Source organism: Anopheles arabiensis, chromosome X (genome assembly GCF_016920715.1).
Source record: "Anopheles arabiensis isolate DONGOLA chromosome X, AaraD3, whole genome shotgun sequence".
NCBI classification, from domain to species: Eukaryota; Metazoa; Arthropoda; class Insecta; order Diptera; family Culicidae; genus Anopheles; species Anopheles arabiensis.
In genome coordinates this window covers 6,515,838-6,537,648 of record NC_053519.1, presented here as the reverse complement: position 1 = coordinate 6,537,648, position 21,811 = coordinate 6,515,838, and the positions used below count along the sequence as shown (strand labels likewise).

The window sequence follows — 21,811 nt, the reverse complement described above, 5'->3', positions numbered from 1 at the left end:
TTACTTCAATATTGTATGGAGCATTGCTCTTACTGGGAAATTCAATTCCCATTGAGAGTGGCAAGACCGCTGCAATAAGCTCCGCAGTTAACAAAGCAAAGGCACATATCAAGGCTTTTGCTCGGGAGTTAATCTCCCCCACTATAGAGTTCACGAGACGGAGTAGGCCGTCAAATCCTGCAGTTACAATTAAACAAAACAAACTAAATGTAATCAAAAGCCGATAGCCAACAAAAGCAGTTTGCAGGCTCAATGCAATACAAAACAAATGCTTACAAATTCGCTTTTAATTCACCGAAATCAAAACAAACAAGCGCAAGTGACAGAGGAAACATTTACAATGCGATTAGCAGTTGCCGGGCAAACGTTGAACCATTAAATGGAAAGATTTTCCGATGACACCCGAAAACCAATTTAAAAATAAAAAACAACCAAAACTGATCAACGGTAAAACCTGTTCCATTGTTGGTGTTGGGCAAGCAACAGATAAGCATTGCAAAGCTCAACTGCTGAAGATCGGAAATGGATACAGCACAAAAAGGACGAATCCAAAAAGGCCGAACCATTTTTTAACCTCAAACAAAACAAAACAAAAAATGGCGTGGAAAGCGTAGCAGCTGCAGCCGGGCAGCAAAAAGAAAACGCTAGCCACCGGCCATACAGCGGGATACAGATCCCTTCCTCCGAATGCTAATAGATTCCTTCTCCTTGCAAACCCAACCTCTATTTCACTTGCTTACCGTTGTGCTCTACTTCCGGCAAAGGGATGCGGCACATTCAATGGCTGGCCTTTTGCTCGTCTCGGCACGCACAAGGCGTGAGAAATTATGAAATCCCAAACAAGACGAAATATAAAACAAAGAAAAACCACACTTCACAGCAAGGGGACGCTTTGCCCACAGCATCATTCACAAAGCAATAGTTTCCGTTTTGGATATCAGCAGCAAAGCAAACACTCGAAACAAGATTACAAAGCATGATACAAAATGGAATGGACAGAAAGAAAACGGGAAACAATCGTAAAGAAAGTGGTTGTGCGTGTGCGTCTGGTGGTTTTCAATTTTAAGCACCCTGTGTCGTTCCACCTCAATGCGGTACGGGTGGACGGGGAGTGCCGTTTGAGCAATGGGTGTTTGAAATTTTTCTCGTATTTTTCGATTATTTATAACTTTGCCGCACCATTTCGTCCGGTGGCAAATGGGGGGGGGGCGGTGGTAGCCTCTTGGTCCTTTTTATTTCCTCCCGGCAAAAGGGAAAAATATTGTTGGTCTTTCGTATGAAGCCTTTGAGCGCGTTTTGAGTTTTAACTTTTTTTTCCCACTTTTCAATTTTTGCATCTCTTTTAGGGCAAGAATTTACAACGTACCAGGCGCCTCCATGACTCTTTTTTTTGTTTTCTTATTTTTTTTTAACAATTATATTTATGCTACTAGTACATAGTGTGTTGAACTCTGCAGACACAAAGCCTTTCTATTTCCAAATATTCTATTCGATTCTAAAATATTCCAACAAAACCAACAAAAAAAGCAACGATATATTACTATTGAATATGTTCAATTTCGTCCCCTTTTCGTAAAGTTTGACAAGCAACCACCAAAATGCAAGCGGAAAGGGCCACCATAGCTTTGTACACCGTTTCAAACGGCACGGAAAGGAATCGGATACTCGGAAGTAGGAGGTTTTGCGCCGTTCTGAAGGCGAGTGAGAACGTTTGCGGTCGTAATCCGCGCCTGCCGAGCACAATTGTCTAATTTTATCCAACCACTTGCGAGGTGCTGGCGAACGTAATGGCCGCGCACTGTGGCGGTGTCGAAACAAATTCGACCGAGAAAATAATTGTTTTCACATGTGCATGACATTCAATATTCGAGTGGAAGCCAAACGGTACTGTTGCTATTTGCCTGGCCAAAAATTTTCCTCCTAAAACGCAAACTCCATTTCCATTTTTATGAAACTCTTCTGAAAAGCGCCCCTACTGCAGCCAAACACCAACCGGTAGGAAACCTTTGGTAGGTGTCAACGGGTACAATATTCTGTTTTTTTTTTGTCGGTTTTCTTCTCAAAACGTATCGAAACTTTCTCACTTTTTTAACGACCACTTGGCCTGACCACTCGGACAAACGGCGCGCCTCAGCAAGGAAAAGAAATTTTGTACGGTGCGGTGCAAAAAATAAAACAACACACCCCCGCACAACTCGCTCAATGTCAACGTAATGTGCTACAGAGTAGTTGGGGGGAAGGGGAGGCGATTGCCACGAGTGTGTTGGTCGAGTGGCGAGCCAAAATGGTGACAAATTAACGGTTACTAAATATATCAATTTCATGCCAGTGGCTAGAGCACCGCAACACAAATCAAGTATATCCGCAGCGAGCGTGTGTACTTGGGCGAGCTTGGGCCACTCGACTGTCGGCAGGCGGCGGCTGCGATGACCGAACCGATGGTGTATGTGTGTGAGCGTGTGTGCACTGTCTCGACTCTAGTAAGCGGTCTGGCGACGAAGCAAAGGATTGCTTCACAATACCGCCTTCAAGATGAATTAGAAAGACGGATCATACCTACCGGCACTTCCTCGTCTGTGCCACTGAGACGTTTAAAACGCAGCAGTAACGTTGGCAAAGAACGTTTCTTAGCTTCGTTTCAGTTCGTCCAGCATGCACCCTGAGCGGCAAACAAGATTTGCATGACACATCAACACGCTCGGGGGTGGATCAAACAGAAAACACGGCGGAAATAAAAGAGGCACCACTTTCCTCAGGAACAAATGTGCAACAAATGCATCTCTCGCTACCGCAGCGTTGCATTTATTTGGCCGCTGAGGTGTTTGTAATGTGTGACTCCCCTTCCCACCACTGAACGAACCCGTTAGTGATCGGTTGAAGATACACAGCATGCACTCAAAAACGCGTCATAAAACGGGTCTGACCAGACTGGTCTAATTATCTCCCGTCGACTAACTGGTCGAAAAAATGTTTTTTTTTTTCTAATTTGTTGCTTGCTAGTGAATGCTGTCAGATGGCGGGACACGATTGGAGCATCAATGAGATAATCAATTGAGCAGCCCAAAACAACAGCGCAGTGGTGTTAGGGAAGCTAAAATAAAACCACACTCGCTACCCGTTCAGGTTGAGGGCGCCACCGATTAAACTACGCGATATTTGTTTTGTAGTGATTGTTGATCTCCGAGCTCGACTTTTGGTCCTTCGAACCGGATACGAGTTCGAAGGTAACATAGCGAGGGGGAAAGTGCTTTGAGCTGCACGAAAAGGTTAAGCATGGGTACTGTTCGCCAAAAACTATACGACAAAGGGTAGTAATTGTTTTCGTTTCACTATTTTCGAAGGTCAAAACACAAAAAAATGTAGTACAAAATTTTACAACGTACCAGGCGTCTCCATGAGATATTTAAAAACCCATTTAACTCGTTTTTTACGCGTCAAAAGCATATTAGTGATTTAATTTGCAAAAACCATTTTGTAGCCGTAATTTGATGCAATTTGATCATGTTTCTTTTTTCCCTATACGAAACCCTTCTATTTGTAATAACATTCCGCTCACGCGGCAGACAGTGGATTTGCGCATTCGCTACCGGTCGCGTTGACATTTGACTGGCACTGGCGCGCGCGTACTCGGGCTGTAATTACAGCTCCTTTGTGTTCGGTGTGACTTTGGCAGACTGCCCGAAAGCAGAAGGATTTCTGCCGCGGAGTCGCACCCGAAACCTACTATTGCACCAGACCACCGTATGCATCCACCGTATGCCGAAAGCCAATGCGGCGTGTGCCACCAGCTGCACAGGGGCGAGGAATCTAGGGTGACAAGGGGCAACAGAGGGCGACAAGAACAACCAGAAAAACCCAAACAAAGACGGGGTCTCTACGGGAAACCCTTCGCACCCGCACTAGCACCGAGGGAGGGAAAACGCATGCTGTATGTCGCAATGCGCAATGACGTCACGGTCTGCGTTCGGGCGCACCTTCCACCAGCCGGTACTAGCCAGGATGAGCTTAGTGGCCAACCAGCACGCAAGAGCGAGATAAAGCAGCGGAATAGGGTTGCTAAGGTGCGCGGTGGGTGGACAAAGCGGTTGCTCGGAAGGTGTTCGGATTGGTTCGGCTTTTCCTGCTCGTCGACGTCGTTCTGTTCGGTCCGCAATCATTTATTGTGCAGTCCACTTTTTGCGCAAAGCACAATCTATGCCAGTCCTTGGTGCAACTAACATGTACGTTTGGACACCTCTTACAGTACGATCAGCGCTGTACACGAAATGTTTCATGAACAAAAAATATTAATGTTCGAATACAAGTAAAATATTTAAAGATGCCGAGTGAGGTTGGTCTGAAAACATTTTCTCAAGCACGCAAACCACTAATGGGCTAAATACTCTTTTCCTTTTTTTCATTTCCTAATCTTTAACCAAGTAACCATATCAACAGTTCCCTCTCCCCCAAACACGAAACACGAACCGCTGCAGACACACTGCAGATATCGCGGCCAAACGATGCGACAGCGACCTCTAGCGGCCAGAAATTGCATTAACCGCACTTGTAGCGCCATCTATTGCAAACCGAGCCCAACTAACTGCTCGACTACTTGCCGCTTGCACTGGCAGACGTCGGGCAGCGAAGCAAAGCCGCACGAAAAGCACGCCCGCGTCCAATCGGTCCTCCTCGCCGCGAAAGACAGTTTGGGGCGGAAGCTTTTGCCCGGCTCCGAAGCCAGCACCCGCATTGCAGATGAGCGCAATGGATGGAACATTTGCTCGCAAATGCTCAGAATGTTCACCGCTAATTCCGACGGGCACCGCCAGGAAAGCCAGTACGGCCGTTGCGACCAGTTTCAAAAACAAAGCTCTGCCGTGCTGCAGGCAGAATGCAGAGCCGTTGGGCAAGCGAAGCTAACGGCTGGATTTATAGTTGGTGGTGTTGCAAATAGTTGGTTGACATTTTATCTGCTTTATGCACGGTGGAGGCGCCCAGTATTTTACAATTATGTTACACTTATTCGTAACGTATCTAGCGATGCTTAACAATTGCTAGGAAATTACGTACGGAATGGGTTTTTGTTTCAACTATTTTAAAATTTCTATCATATTTTTTCCTCAGTGTTTCCTAAAAATGGTTAGAGCGTCAGTGCAATGGCATTCAACTCAACGGTGTAATATTATTGTTAAATTTTTATGTTAATTTTACTATCAAATTGTATATTCAATGAAATTCCAAAACTTTACGCACTTCATACTACCACCAATTACCTCGTTTTAGATAAATATCATGGTATATACAAAAACCGCATTTTGGTCCTTCGAACCGGATTAATGCTCGCCTTGCAGCAAACCACTCAAGCTTCAAAGTTATTTCAGGCTCATTCACACAAAACCTACAACGCTACTCATACAGGGAACTGTGAACTATGAACTGCTCTCTGAAACTGTTACTGTAACCTGTTTTTATCTCTTTCTCTCTCACTATTTCTCTTTCTTTCTCTAGTGAAAACCGTTCGAACTTTTCCAATTTAAAACAAAACACTTTCATACCGCAAACACACAAAAGGTGGAAACCCACAAACCCCCTTTAGAATTGCACCCTTTCGCTGTCGACGCTTCCTTTCCTAGCAGCCTCCACTCACCGCGCACCGCCCGCCCGAAGTCAAAAACATGATTTCAACAAATGCGATGCAGCGGAAGATATAAAAACTGGCTCTCCCTCCCCCCCCCCCCCTCACCGCTGGCGGTAATAAAATATTTATCTGCACGGGGTTTTGAAACAAAGCTCGCACCAACTCCCAGCGGAGCATTATTTTCATCGCAGCTGTTTGCACTCGCGCTGTGCGCTCGGTGCAGCTGCCGGTCGCACACTGCACGGTGAGCAGCATATCAACAACAATAACAGCAGCAGCACCAGCAGCCCTTGAATTGCTCTAAGCGCGCCCGGTGATGATTTGGAGCAAACAGCAGCATTCAACCACCACCGACGGAAAGCTCGAGAGGACGGAAAACAACGGACAACAAAACCGCACACACACACACACATACACGGTCCCCGGTGTGAACCCGACCCCCGGTGTGTGCCCTAGCCCAGCGGACCCGATGGAAAACGGAGGCACTGCAAGCCCGGGAATTGGTCAAAACAATGACCACTCTAGCGCCGACCTACAAATGGCACAAACGTGACAACTGAACGGGCAAACAACTGGCAGGCTAGCCTTTTTCCCGGCACCGTTGCTACTCCCTTTAGCAGGGAGAATGTTTTGATGCTGTTGTTGTTGTTGCTATTTTTTTTTCGGTAGCTTCGCGTTGCCGGATGAGGGTGTTGCAACCGCCAACCGCAAATATGGCGCTCGTGCCTTTAGTTTAGCTCACTGTCCGAATGTGCTAGGCGGTTTGGCCATTGTTGTTGACGCTTTTAGACGCTGTTAGTAATCGACCGGCCACATCTCTCAACCCAGCGGCCCGGGGAAAAAAAAGGGCAAGATGCATTACGGCACTGTACGCGAGGATCACGTTTTGCCGTCACTTAGCAAATGGCTGTGCCGGGCTGGTGTTCCGATGACACCCGGCCTGCATTTGATGACAGCAGACATTGGGAGGCGAGGGAAAAGGAGGGTAATATTTCCTCTGCTTCCCAGTTTTACAGCCATCCTTATGTTCTTTAAAGTCTTCCGGTGCGATGACTTCTTCCCGCACTTTAAGATAGGTGAACTCAAACCACATTGTGCTGTTTATTTACCACTTGCGTTGAAAGAATATGCGAAGGTAAGAATGACACGTGTCTTACATTTGGTAAATACTGCAATTTTAATAAATTGTGTTCTTTACCCAACAGAACCGTTCAGAATAGTCTACAGTAAAGCTCTTTTGCTGTGCGAATTGCATACTTCACGGTGCTTTTCGTAGCTCATGAGCTGACGCGTGTGTAATGTTTATTGTTTGCTTTCTTTTCCTCTGTTTTGATGAAAAATTCTCATTAATATTAGTTGTAACAATGTTTTGGCAAACATTTAAAATATTTTTCACTTTTTTCAAGATAAAACCATAATGAAGTATAGTAAAATAATATAAAAATATAGCTTAAGGTTCTAGTTTAGCTATGCTAGAGCAAGCAGAGGAGTATTCTGATCTCTGTCAACATCATTTGCCTAATAAGAAAATTTTATGCCTAAATTTAGACTAAGTATGTTAAGATATAACCGGTCTCGTGGTACAGTCGTCAACACTTACGACTTAACTACATGCCCGTCATAGGTTCAATCCCCGGATGGATCGTACCCGCATACGTAGGACTGAATATCCTGCCATAGGGTATTATCCATAAGCCACTGAAAGCCAAGCCCACTAGTCGTACAGGCAGATCTTGACCGACAACGGTTGTTGATCCAAAGAAGAAGAAGAAAAATATTAATATAGATTAACTTTTCAAAAAAGTTGCATGTTCAATACTGTTTTTAATGACGTATTAGGATGATATCCCAGCACTCAGTAATTTTACGAATCTCTCACTGAGTGAAAAAAAACGCTCAAACTTCATACAAATAAGGTGGTTCATGTTTTTTTTTCAATTACCAACAAATGAATTACTACATTACAATTACTAAAACAGAATATTTTCGTTATTACATAGTATACTTCTTCTTCCTCTTGTTCTTTATCTTCTTTTTCTTCTTCTTCTTCTTCTTCTTCTACTTCTTTTTCTTCTTCTACTACTTCTTTTTTTCCTCTTCTTCTTCTTCTTCTCCTCTTCTCTTCTTCTTCTTCTTCCTCTTCTCCTTCTTCTCCTTCTCCTTTTTCCTTCATTTTTTCTTCTTCTTCTTCTTCTTTCATTTTTTATTCATCTTTTTCTCTTCTTGTTCCTTTTCTTTTTCTTCTTATTCTTCTTCTTCTTCTTCTACTTCTTTCATTTTTTCTTCATCTTTTTCTCTTCTTCTTCCTTTTCTTCTTCTTCGTTTTCTTCTTCTTCTTCTTTTGGTACTATTTGTTCTTGTTCTCCTTATTCTTCGTTTTCTTCTTCAACTACTTCTTCTTCCTTTTCTTCCTCTTCTTCTTTTTTGTTTGTTTTTTCGGTCAAAATCGGCCCGTACCACAAACGGACTATGCTAGCTGGAACTGATTGTCTATTCATAACAGTATAGAGAGTCCTGCGGCCCATATGGCTTCCATATCTTCAAATATACCCCAATCGAACGCTGACCAATTTGTTTTATGTTAATCTCAATCCAAAAAAAACTAGCACAGAAATGCAAACAAACAATTTGATAGCTTTGTTCTCGCAATGCCCTTGATAAACCGTAAAAAGTAGACTTACGACAGTGTGTTGCATACCTTCAGGGTGTTACAACAAAACATGTTTTAAGAAGGAAAATAAAAACTCGTGTAAATTGCATTCGTTCGAGCGCAATTAACCACCCATAACACACACGAAATGAATGATGCACATCAGTAAAATACACACACAAAAAAACGAAAGACATTTGGTACTCACATGTTGAGGGCCCGATCGTTGGAACCGCTCTGGCTCTGGGTGTTGTCGTGCCGGCGCTCCTTGTGCACGATCCCCATCAGCTTCATCCACGGGTTGTTCTGGGACCCGTGGCCCATCCCGCCGCTCTGCCACATCGTCATCCTGGTGCCGGCCGGTGGGCCCGCTGCCGGGCCGCTTCCCTCCTAGAAGCCCGCCCTCCGGCTGCGTCCTCTTCCCGATAGTTTGATCGCGTGGCCGCCCCGGTACCTTTGGCGCGCTGAAGTTATTCCTATCCCTGTTTTCTCTATCAACGCGAACGACGCTGCAGTGTCGCACACTTCACTTCCACACACACACACACACACACACACACACGCACACCCACAGCTGCCCGCTGCACTCCGAGGCTTGCTTTGCCTGGCTTTTCGCTCCTCACTATCACTTGATATTGACGCACCAACCGCACGGAGTTACTACGAACGCACGCGACCACTGAACGCCCAGCCTCCGACGCCCAAAACTGCCACGCACGCACAAACCAACGCACACACGCACACACAGAAATAAAAACACTACGTGAAACGCAAAACTAACACGCACACGCACTCTCACACAGAGCTAACAACACACGGACTGGCACGGCGCACCTTGCGGCACGGCTTGCGCGCACGGCTCGGTTACGGCCAGCGCAGGACCCGCCGGGCAGGACGCCCCGAACGTGTCGCGCACTCGTCACTCACACGCACCCCGCGGCCCCACCACGGCTGGACGGAATGGACGGAAGGGGTGTGGCGCGCACGTACCGGCATCGCCCTTTTCGCTAGCCGCGCGTTAGAGATAATACCGAGGGAGGGGTGGTAGTGTGGGGCTGACGTCGTCGGGCGGTTCTATCGCCAGCGGTTGATTGCGGTCGCCGCACCGGTAGCCATCGTGGTCGTTGGCATCACCGTCGCTGCTGCTGCTGCTGCTGCTACTTCTGCTGTATGCAACTGCGCCACCGAGCCACCAGGCGCCTCCATTCGATTACAACTAAAGCGACAAAAGCTGCGCTCACTATCTAAGAAGGAAACCGTCGCGATTTGAAGAAGAATGCGGTGGTGGTTGATGGAAGTGTGGCTGGGCTGGCGTTAGGCCGGGTGTGTATGTAATTGAACCAGTTTTTTGTTCGCGCGGGAGGAAAATCACACAGCGTTACGCCTGCCGGTCGCCCGCAATCGTTTGGCGCAGGGGGACGGTTTTTGGCGCTAAAGTTTCGCTTTGCTTGTTGTGCATGTGTCCGGTAGCTTCTACCCTTCGTACGGTGTTCGGGCTAGCCATGCGGCCATGCGTTCACGGCCCGTTTGCGGCACACTCACACCGTGATCGGTTCACTGCACTCGCGCGAAAGTCTGTTGCTACTGTCGTATGGTGATTCTGTTCTGCCGCTGCTGCTGCTCCTGCTGCACCGTTGGCTTTAACCAGAGGGGGGGGGGGGGGGAGAGGGAGGGAAAGACAAAATAGATTTAAAATAACAGCACTGGAGGCGTTTAGAAGATCTTAAATCAGGTAAAACACGAGAATGCTTGATGCAGCACGCTGCGGCAGCATAATTTTATTCCACTGTGGCGGAAACAAACAGGAAAATTATGATGATTACAGGGTTTTCCAGGGGTTCACATAGTTGTGGAACACTTACTTTACTCTTTCCTATTGGAGGTGAACTTCATACGTTGGAAATTGGACTCTATGGCACCCTTTATGGGCAAGCTTGTTGGAAATTCCGATTCTATATTTCCAACAAGGATGCAAGCGAGTCCAATTCCCATTACAATAACTTCATTTCAGGTAAGAAAAAGTCAAAAAAGTGTCCCACAGCTATGAGAACTCCCGGAAAACCCTGTAACGATGCAGTAGCATCCTTTTCCCTTTTGTCCCATCGCCCCTCCCTGCTTGCCCGTTTTCCTCTTCAGAACACCAACGATGCAGAGAGTTGGCAAAATCGAATGTAAATTACGCCCGTCTTATCCCTCAAACGTCGATGCAGTGGGGTATGATGCACTGAAGGGATGTTTTTTTTTTATTCTTCACTGACTTTAACTCCCCCATCCTCCCCTCACTCCTATTTGCAATGCGGGATGCACCGTTGCCATTGTATCCTCCGAACGAGAGGTACCGGTACAGAATGGAACGAATTTGATAGATCACACGTTGTCAGAGCGCTTCAACCGGATGAAAGCATCCTTCTTGCCCCCTGCGTGATACAAATAAATCGCCAACCAGGCCCTGCTAATGCTGCTGCTACTGCTGGCTTCGCTCACTCGGCTCTTTCTTAGCCCGTTTCGCCTTAAGATTTTGGCCTTCCGGTTGATTGAGCGCTTGAGAAGGTTGAGAGGCTCGACGAGATAAAAAGCGGGAACAAAGAAAGCAACTGATGGGTGGAGGAGGTAGGAGAGAGATATGGGGACACAGAGGAAGGCGGTAAGATACGGTTGATTGGAGTTTCGGTGATGACGGCGCGGTGAGATTACTTTCGCATTTCGCACGAAACACGAGCACGAAGGGGTTTCGGGATCGGTTCGGTCGGTTGGTGGGCCCGCAGCGTACCTGGTTGTATTCTCTTGTCCCTTCAAAGTACCAGCACACAAGTACACACACACATACGCTGCACAGGGAGATGGAAAAAGGGAGAAGAAGCCCCAGTTGCCAGCACGACGGCGTCACTTCCGGTACGGGGTTTTGCTCGAACGACAATCACCAACACAGCCCAATAAATAAGACACACTTTGCTCCTCCAAACACACCCACACACACACACGGAGATATTATTATAATCACACCTGCAACAGATTACCCCCAGAATCACAATCAAAGTGGTCCGTCCAGCCGGCTCCACCAGGCGACAGTTTAAACCACGATGGTTGGCCACGCTGTGTGTGAGTGGCGCTGACGTTTATGGCACTCTCATCCCCACTCATCGCTCTGTTCTCACCTCCTCATCCCCCTCTCTCTCCATCTCTCTCTCTCTTCTTGCTTCCTTTTTCAGACTGCCACTTGATGAACATTCCACCATCACCGCCACCACCACCACCGTTCGTTGGCACAGCCAGTTGCTATGAACTTACGAAGAGCAACAATTATTCCATTTCAATCAACGCTACTGAAACTGTTTGCCGATCAAACTCACCAGCCTCCTCTGCTGTTTCCCCCCCCCCCCTTTTTTCACCCTCCTGTTGGGTAATTATTCTCTGGCCGATATTGAAAGTACGGGGGGGGAGGTGCTGCTGCTGGCACACACACACACATACGTGTGCCACTAACCGCAAACATTCTCGGCACCGGGGACCGATCTCGCTACTGCGCTGCTGGGTGACCAGAACTGCCTAGATCGGTCTTTAATTTGACCGATTTTCAACATGCCTACATGCCTGACTCATACTATCTTCTCCTTTTTTTTTGCTTTATTGTTGCTGAAATCACAGATTTTATGGTATTTTCCCCAAGAAATCGTAAATGTCACCCTTCTTTGGAGGACTAATCACACCCAAAAATATTCGAAGCTGATCTACATGATCATGCCGGCCAATTGAGGCTTTTGAGAACAATTAGTAAGTACCACGCAACCCAATAGTTACGCATTTCCTACGGAAAGACAGCTAAATTGAGCCGTAGTTGTCTTTGCCACTTGGTTCACAAAAGTGCTTTCCTCAATCATGTTAAATGTATGAATAGTACAGCTGTATTAGAATGAAATAAACAGCGCGTAGGTGCTTTTGAACATTGGTCAACTGTAAATACATAGTTAAGATTCAACTGAAATGCTGATACCTAACTGAACAGTGCTCAATCATAACCAATTACAGTCTTTCCCCAAATTATGCGAGTAATACGTTCCAGGGACATTAGCGTATGTCGAATATTACGTTTTTCAGCCAAAACATGAATGATAAAACATTATTGAAGATTTAATTTAATATTTTAATGTTCATAAATATGTATTCCATGCAATTTGAGTAAAAAATTCGGTTTATTCTGTGTATTTAGTAACCTCAAGCTTTTAGCAAAACTGCAACTTATTATGAATTTGGCAATGATTGGATGAAATTGTACCAATTTGACGTATAATATGTCAAAACTAAGAATTCGCGCTTCTTGAGTGTCGCGTAACTCGGGGAAAGACTGTATTTGCTTTCTCTAATATTGACGTGCGTCTATATGGCCCGGGTTAGTTTCTTTGATTCTTATTTCGTTCCAATCACATTATTTTGAACTTGTTTTCGATTCATTTTGTACTTGACGAACAATCCATGTTTAATTTTTGAAAGTGTCTATAAAAATTATTGACCAATAAATTCTAACAGGGTTTTCCACGATTTATTGGTCAGTTTCCATGATTGTTTGATCGTATTCCATAGATGTTTGATTCGTTCCCATAGTTTATTGGTATTTTCTGATTGGATATCGATACAATTAGACCAAAAAAATCTGATAAACGGCCAAAAAATCGTGGGAACGCACTAAAAACATATGGGAAGCAATCGAAAATTGATGGAAATCAACCAACAAATCGTGGGAAGCCCTGTATTATTGTTGCAGGCAAATGCAAAAACAAAACAACTAAACACCATGAAGCAAACGTATCAGCTTATGGGAGTCAAATGTTTAATTTGCTTGTGATTTTCTAGCCATCTTGTTCCAGTGAAGGTCCAGTCGAGGCCAAAGGATATGCGTTCGTGAAAAAAATAAGATAAAGACACATCGACGACCACCCGGTGAAAATTTCAAGACGAAGCAATTAAGTGCAATTAAGAAATATAGCAAATAATAAAACTACAAAAGAGCAGTTTGATGCAATACTCCTGCTGCCTCTCTTCTCTCTGCTATTAACACAAATGTCAACTACGATTCAAATGTTCAAGCCTGGCCGAGTACTACCGAGAAAAAGGTAATGCTTAAACCATCTGGTCACCCTGGCCACTGCTGCAGCTAATCCACAATCCGAAGCCCTATGTGCCGGTGTGCCCGAGTGCCTGGACACTCTCAACAGGTTGGATGATGGGGCGCGTCTCGAGAAACGGCAAACCCCCATTCGCACCTTAGCTAAACAGTGGCCAGACAGCGCTCGGTATTTGCCAGCGTAACTGAATTGGTGTTAGCTTCATTTCATTCGTTTTCGTTTTGCTTTTGCTGACGGCAAAATGGGTAAAGTTACATCCCACCCTGGTGCGTTTCGAACTGATCTGTTTCATCCTGTGGCGGTGTACTCATGGAAAATGTCATAGCAAACCACCCCGTGGGCTTTACACTCTCAATTACAGCCCGTCGCTGGGAATGTGCAGCCGACACCATCCGATCCGTGCCGGTTTAGGTTAAACCTTTTTGCGCTTCGTGTAGATGAAAAGTCTTTAGAAAAAAATAGCGAAAATCTACACGCACCACACACACACAGTGCTCTGCTCTAAATATGAGAATAAATAATTATTGCGGATGCAAGAATGGTTTGATTTGTGGTGATGATGGGTTGCTTTACTGTCTGTTAGTCTCGTTTAGACATTCCTTTAATCTCTCGCCCAAGCTCCGTCTCGATCGCTTTTTTTAATTCCCCTCGCCATAAACATTTGTCATAGCGAAGGGGTCGGCTACTTATTGCGACCGGCGGTCGTACTAAATCAGGGAAGCACAACAAACGAAAACAACACCCGGTGGTGGCCGGAGAAGGTGGGTTGGGCGGGGAAGACGGGCCACGCCAACTATTTATAACCGCAGGAATTATAATAAATCTAGCGAAGGCTGCTAAGAAACAGTGCAGCAGCCAGCATGAAGCATGACCAGAAGAGCCAGTGAGAGAGTGTGGAGGAGAGAGAGAGAGAGAGAGAGATCGAGAGACAAAAAATAATCACCGACACCAGTGTCCTACGCAATCGACAGTGCGGGAATTGATACATTCACTAAGTTTCGTGCGTGGTGGGAACGCACACCAGAACAGCACTTCTAATGATGATGAATCGTTTACCAGCGACGCTACCGCAAACAAACGCTTGCGAGGAGGAGGAGGAGGCTGAAACGTGAAACGTGTCCACGCGCTTCTCATCCTCACACACACACACATACACATAGTAGCAAAAGCGGAAAAGTAGCATGCGTGTGTAGTTTACGGATACATTTATTTGACAGATCGAGCCAGAGAGCACGCACTCGATCGGATTTCCCAAACCCTCGCCTGCTCCCGCCAGTGTCACGTTGGTGTGTGTGTGTGTGGTGTGTGCAGCACAGTTGGGCAGAGCGTGTACCGCCTGGAGTGTGCCGCACCAAAGTACCAAGTCCCTTTCATTGACACTGACTGCTTCGGGCTCTGGCGTGGTGGCCATGGATGCGATTGTCCTTCAAATGGAGAAGAAGTGTTTGAAATACACACAAACACACATCAATACGCGTGTATTCAGTTGATGCAACTGTGTGTAACCGTTTTGTAGCCGAAACAAAACCAATGCAAGCGTAATGAGCTACCAAAACACACGGGGAGCTGTGTTTACGTCTCTTTGTTGATACTTTTAAACTTAACACACTGAAGCACACAATCGGTTGCACTTAATGCTATAGTGTCCGTGAACGTCCTCTTGGCTATACATCCTGGAATGAAGAGAGAGAGAGAGAAAAGAGAAAAGAGAGAGAGAGAGAGAGAGAGAGAGAGAGAGAGAGAGAAAATTAGCAATTTGATAATCGAAATTTTCCGTCCAAAATTGTTTGCCGCGCTCGTGTTTGTTGATCTCGCATCGCATTCGGGACAACCGCCAAACCAACCATCACACCCCAGCCATGGACGTGATCACCAAAGCACCGTGTGTGTGTGTGTGTGTGTGTTTTGAAATCAATAAAAAAAAGTTAAACCATTAATTAATGAAGCGACAAAACCCGAACCGAAACCCGAGTGACGAACGAGCTGCAGGAATTTCGGGCGCGAATCGTTAACGCGGGAATGAAGCATGGGGCGCTCTCCTGCCTCACCTGATCTCTACTTAGTTGTCTACGTGTGCGTGTGTGTGTGTGTGTTTGTGTGAGCAGCTTCAGAATCCAGCGGCAGCTTCCATCTGCTACGCTGACGTGACGATGGAAAGTGCGATTTTTTAATAGACAGAAGAAGCGAACAGACAGCATAAAGAAGGGGCCCAATGCGGGCGCGTCACCCTTCAGCCTTCACCACGGCGACCACGCTTAAAACACGGGCGATAAAATATAGCACGACAGGTACATACGCTCACACTTATACACACATCCCGCCCACCCCCGTGGAGGAGCGTTTGGTTCGATCCCGGTCGGGCCAATCTATATATTGGCGCGCACGAATGAGTTCGGCCGTTCGTTCTCACAATCCCGCGGTGCTGCGTTTCGATTTAGCTTCCCCTTTTTTTTTACACGACCCGCTTGCACACTGTTTCTGTCCCGGCACGGCTTAGCCGTTAAATAAATATTAATATTCAAACGAATAAAGGAAAAAAAGAAAACGGCCTCCTGCACGCCTCGAAGCGCTCCCGCACCGTGACCCACTATACGATCGGTTGGGATGGGTTTTTTTTTTTAATTATTTCATTTTTTTTGCCTCACACCACATTACGATAGACAATTACAGCGAAACAATCATGCATACAATCGTAATTAAATATGATAGATTCTCGGTTCGCACCGCCGCGGTCCGTGCTGCAACCCTAGGGCCGGACAGGTTCACACAGCGTCACCGGGTCGGGCCGGTCCCCGGGCAGAGCTGGGCAATTTATAGCCACCACTGGGTCGCTTGTGTCATGTTCCAATGCGAGCGCAATGCTGGGCTGTACCGAATCAAAAATATGACAAGCGACAGACGGAGAGCCATGCCCAGCAAACCATGAGTGGAGCGCGGCCACAGAGCTTGCTATGATATTCACATCACAGCAATCCCCCGCGGCTACGGGGGAGACAATTGCTTCATGCCGGCCACGAAATCGGAGACCAAGCAGGCTTCCGCATACACGCAAACTGCAAAACCGTCCCGCAGCCCGCGCGTCCAGCCCGTACCACCTACAGGTGCTATCATTTCCGGTGCAGTAAATTATTCACCACGCTCGCAATTGACCGGCTGGCGGTAGACATTTCAATACGGAGTTGTGAATAAAATGAGCAGCATTTGCTCATTCCGCACAGCTTTACGCTTACCCGCATGCAATATATGCTAGTTTGAATTTTAAATGTGAGCCCGCTCCGTTCGCTCCAGTTTGCGGGCGCACGAATTGGCAATTTTAATAGCGTTCTTGTCGGTGCCGATCCGACACGGCACGGTGGCCGTGGGCTAAGGCTTGCCGGTTCGTGTAAAGGCTGGCTGGGGTTCGATTCTCATTAGCGCACCACGCTGATTTGTTTTTCTGAGTGGCTTTTTAATAAAACTACAAGCTGAAGATGAAGAAGCAAAGAAAGGTTTGCCTTGCCCGAAGGTTGCCTTTCTACACTGTGCACTATCAATGTTTTGAGCCCTTATTCCCATCGGTATGAAGGGGGAATAGGGATGAGCTAATAGTTTATCAACTGCCGTAACCCAAAGTACGGTTCAATTGCACAGAGAGGAGAAGACCAACAGTAGTTGAAATACGAACATTAATATCGAAAACCTAGCCTTGAAGACAACAACAACTGTACAAGGCCTTAAAAGTAGAGCTGCGTTACTCTACCTGCAATTAGAATTGTCAAATGCGGAGGAGCAACTCGGTTTCTTGGTGCGTTTGCAGTCTCATTTGAACGGCAAACGCCTAATGTTGCAGGAGAGTGATTTTAACCATTCATAAGGACGAAACGGGTGACATCCTCATCTAGACCAACTTAGATTTGAGCACGCTCTGTAACCATTTTCAGTCAGTGAATAATGAGCCTCAAAGGTAAGCGAAGCCAAACATCGCCTACCACAGCTCAAAATGCATTTGGATGAGCGTGTTCCGGCGAGCAGCACCGCCAGAATGTGATAGATATTTGTTCTCAGAACAACCACGAGTAGCAATTGGTGCAGCCTCCCCTTTGCGTGTTGGGTGTCCACTTCGATCCAGCCACCATCCCCATCTCAACCCGCCCACCCCTTCCCCCGAAAATGGCACGGAAGTACAGATTAATTAGCACCTTTGCCACCCGGAATCGAAATCAAAGGCCTCACATCTCTCGAACAAAAGCTCCGTGGGAGCCGCCGCCATCCCAAAAGGCAAACCAATCTGCCGACCAATCTTCACAAGCGCTCGACGACGCCTTAAGCGCCCTCCATTTGGATTGGCCCGTTCCAGCATTCGGTTGCGCAGGCCGCAACACGACCCCGGAGGGCCTTCGGAGTGGTCGTTTTGTGCCAAGGACAAAGCGAATTCGTTTGCCCCGGTTCTACAGAACCATACACACACACACACACACACACACATGAAGGTAGAAATACGTAATGTTTCGGCACAAGCCGGTGTGCAATCGGCATCAGGCATTAAAATAGCACCTCGAAAGGGCGCTTCCGCTGGGGCTTCCTTTCGATCTTTGCTGCGATCTGGCGAGGCGGAAATAACACGCACACCCGGCACAGCTACACACAGAGCACCGAAGGGCACCACCAGCCATGCTTCCGGCAATCCGGTTTGATGGTATAGGAGGGGGGAGGCGGGGAGGAAGGATGAGAAATTTGAAATATTCAGCCGCGGCACGCAGTGCTTGAAACTGCCGGGAAATTGTTGCCATTGCGATTGTGTTCATTAATTAGATCGGGCTCGAGGACGAGAGCACCACACAGAGCAAGAGAGACAGGGAGACCGGGGTGAATGAGACAGGGAGGAGGGAAAGGGGGGATGGGAGTAAGTAAGCACCCGGGGAGAGCAAACCGAGATTAGATGTTGTCTTTTGGTCTCGCCCTGGCCGTAGGCGGATGAATTCGCAATGAAACGGTAGAATAAGATATGCTGCGATAATAAGCAACCGCCCGGCGAGAACGAGTTTTCGGTGTACGGTAACCTTACCCCGCTCGCTCTTGCCCCCACTAGCACTCTGCCTCTCTCTCTCTCTCTTTTTCTCAACAATCACACGCACAACTCATAAGATCTTAATCTTGGAAGGCAAGACTTCGTCCCAAAATCTGCTAGCACGCACCGGTGGAACTTTCCACGCGAGATTGAAGCGGATCCTGGTCACGGCACCACCGCTGCGCGTGTCGTTTCCTCTTTGCTGCCTGGTACAACTTTTGCCGCACTCTTTCGTCCGTGCGTCCGTTCGTGTGGGTGGATAAAACCATCACCCGCAGCTGACAGGCTTTGCAAAAGCAACAAAAAGAAAAAAGAGTTGGAAAGAAAAAAAAGTATTTTTTTCCTTCTATCTGCCCAGTTTTCGTACAGCAGTAGCTTGCAGCTGACACGGCGTGTGATGTTTAATGGTGGGGCTCTAGTTGGTCGGGAACAAAAAGGTGAACATAAAATCAAAACTGTTCAATAGCCGTATGTCGGGCTGGAATGTACTACTTTTCGTTTAATGAATGCTCGTTTTCCGAGCATACTGGTTTAATGATTTGGCCTGCATGTGGCTCGTGCAAGAGCGATTGCATTACACCGAGGCGTGCAGCAAGCTCCTAAAAGCGCTGCAAAAGCGCAGCACATCAACGACTCCATTTATTTTACACCCGAAATCAAAAAAACCTTTCACACTTCCCCGTCGCACATAAAACCAGCACAAAAAGGCTGCAGGGTCAGTGTCGATCCGTTGGATGACGAGTCCGTGTCGGATAAACTGACTGAACCACCGACATCGACAGCGCTAGCCAGTTGTTTGCAATCTCAGCGGAATGTTGGCAACCCGAGCCACTGAAACCTTGCTTGTGAAGGGTGAGGAGAGGGAGATGAAAAGGCTGAACACACACACACACACACACACACACACACACACACACACACACACACACACACACACACACACACACACACACACAAGAGCTCATCAACTGCTCGGAACTTGGGTCAGGAACGGGGCCACCAATACTCGTTTGATCTTCTGATACGCCACGCTTGAAACTCAGCGGCTGCTGCAAATCAAAAGGGGTTTTTTCACATGCGATCCTGGAAAGGCAACAAGGGTACGTGAACAAAGGCTCACAGCACAAACACACACACACCGAATTCGAAGCGCAATAAGCGCGAAAACTAAGCACCCCAAAACGAATCGCTCCGGTTCGTTGAGAGAGAACACTGAGAGCGTTGGTGCCGTGACCAGGATTCGTTCAATTCTTGCGTGGAATGTTCCCTGCCGGTGCGCTCGTGTAGGTGTAGAATTTTGCACGGGCTTGTTTTGCACCGAGTGGAAAGCCAAGAGGGAGAGATCGTTTGGGTTTAGCACACCCAACTAGCTGCCACGGTGACATTTGATTCAATGCTGCCGGAAAAAAACAAAACAAAACAAAACAATAAATAAGCGATGATGTCTCGTGTCGTGTTGAACAAAAAGGGTGTGCACGGGCTTTGATGGAAAGCGATCCGTGAAAAATGGGAACCTTCTCATCTTGCTAACCTACACACACACACACACACACGCGCGTTGGGAAATTATCGCCCAGCGAACATCAAACAATTTCACCCGAGCTGCCGCATGTTCGCAGCTTAACAGCTTTACGGCGCACGCGGCACACATCAGAGGGCTGCTCCGTATATTGTCGCCTGTCGAAATTGATCGTTCAATCATGCGCTGACGAGTGAGGAATAAAGTTCAAGGAAATCGGGGTGGGAGGAGAGGTTTGAGCGAACAACAAAAAAAAATAACAACAGACGCACAAATCATACGCACCAACCGGCCGCCCTCGAAAAAGCAAAAGCATAAACTATTGCACCGGCTGGGAGGGCAAAACTCAAAACAATCAATTCGTCACAAGCAGGTCGAGCGGGCGTCCCGGTGAAGCAACAGCAAAAGACGATTCTATCACAACATAAACACATTGGCGTTTCATCTTTTTTCTTATCTTTTTTTCTTCTTCATTCTAACGCGGCACTCAGTGGGCAAAGGGAGGATGGGGGTGGAGATCAGGTCCCGCTTGGCTTGGAGTGGTTTTAATTGATTGTCTGAGAGAAATCGTTCCATCCTCCCGAACGCCCTCAATTAAGCTGTAAAAGAAAACAAACCACCCCTTCTTTCACCTCTCTTCCAGCTTTGTTTATTCCCCCCCCCCCTTTTTTACGGGAGGCTGTTGGGCGGAGGTGCTTTGTTATGAAACGGTTTGAAGCGCTCGCTCATGGGGGGGGGGGAGATTTTTGTGAAAACAATTTCTTGCCGATTAAACGCTAAATCTTATCGAACAAGCAGGCGGATCAGGCTGAGAGCTGAGCTCGGTGCCCCCAAGACCCCCCCTACCCCTCCCCTACCAAATGTGTAGCGTGGACCGGAAGCCGTGATTTCACGCGCATTGATTGCAGCAGCGTCCCAGTCCGTGCTCGAGCGCCGCTATTCAAAATAAACAAACAAACCAGTGGCCTAGCTGCCAACACACACACACACTCACACACGCAATCTCGAACGCAGAGCGGCACGCGGGTCAAGGTTGATCTATTACCCATTGACTAATGACACCGATCGCTGGGCAGCGCTTTCAACACTTGCGAGCTGCTTAACGGCTTAGCGCGGCCCTTGGCGTGGCGTGACGTCAGCGTTCATGTTCGTGTCGTTTGGCAATCGGTTTTTTTTTAGGGGAGAGGGATAAAAATGCATAAAATCGGTTCTGTACGTGATAGCACTCACACACACACACACATGCCATTTTCTCCACAAGCTGGTCGGTGCAGAGCGGAACAAGTTTATGTTTCCAGTCGGGCCCACAAAAGAACGTGTTGCATTTAATGGCTCGTTTGAGCGTTCTCCTGCGCCCATTGCACAACGGGCGCGTTTTCCCTTTTCTTCTGTGTGTGTGTGTGAGAGTGTGTGTGTTTTTTTTTTGCTAGCAGAGAAAGGTTTAACCCCTTTTCCAGCTCAACGCCTGCACAAACGCTCAAACGCTTCCCGGAAGGAACAATAGATGGCATACAAAGCCGAACCAACCCACCCACCGAGCCACACAGCCTTTCTTCTTTTGTTTCTTGAACACGGAGCTGCCTGCTGGCAGCAGCGCTGGCCCGAATGTGTTTGGGCAAAATATATGCCACTCGGGGGACTGCGGCTGCTGCTGCTGCTGCTGCTGGCAGTGGTGGTGGTGGTGGTGATGGCGTACGCCCGGCACTGTTGCTGTCCCTCGCTCGGCGCGATTGAAATTTACGACCTGGGCCACGTTCGGTGCTGCGGTGGGTTTTACGTGCGCCCTGCCAGCCAAGAACAATAGGTGCTGGGCGAAGGGCACTGCGGTCAAAAAACTATAACGTTCTTTTAGCTGTTT

General features: G+C 47.2%; 1 protein-coding gene across 3 annotated transcripts in view; it reads right to left on the bottom strand.

Moving 5' to 3' along the window:
• Positions 1-21,811, bottom strand: part of LOC120906401 (potassium voltage-gated channel protein Shaker) — a 171,216-nt gene that overhangs the window by 132,525 nt on the left and 16,880 nt on the right. For all 3 annotated transcript variants that reach the window (XM_040318031.1, XM_040318034.1, XM_040318032.1), the window contains exon 2: positions 8,476-9,905. In XM_040318031.1, the coding sequence (XP_040173965.1) occupies positions 8,476-8,615 (140 nt within the window). In that variant the 5' untranslated portion in view covers positions 8,616-9,905. The remainder of the gene's footprint in view (positions 1-8,475; positions 9,906-21,811) is intronic.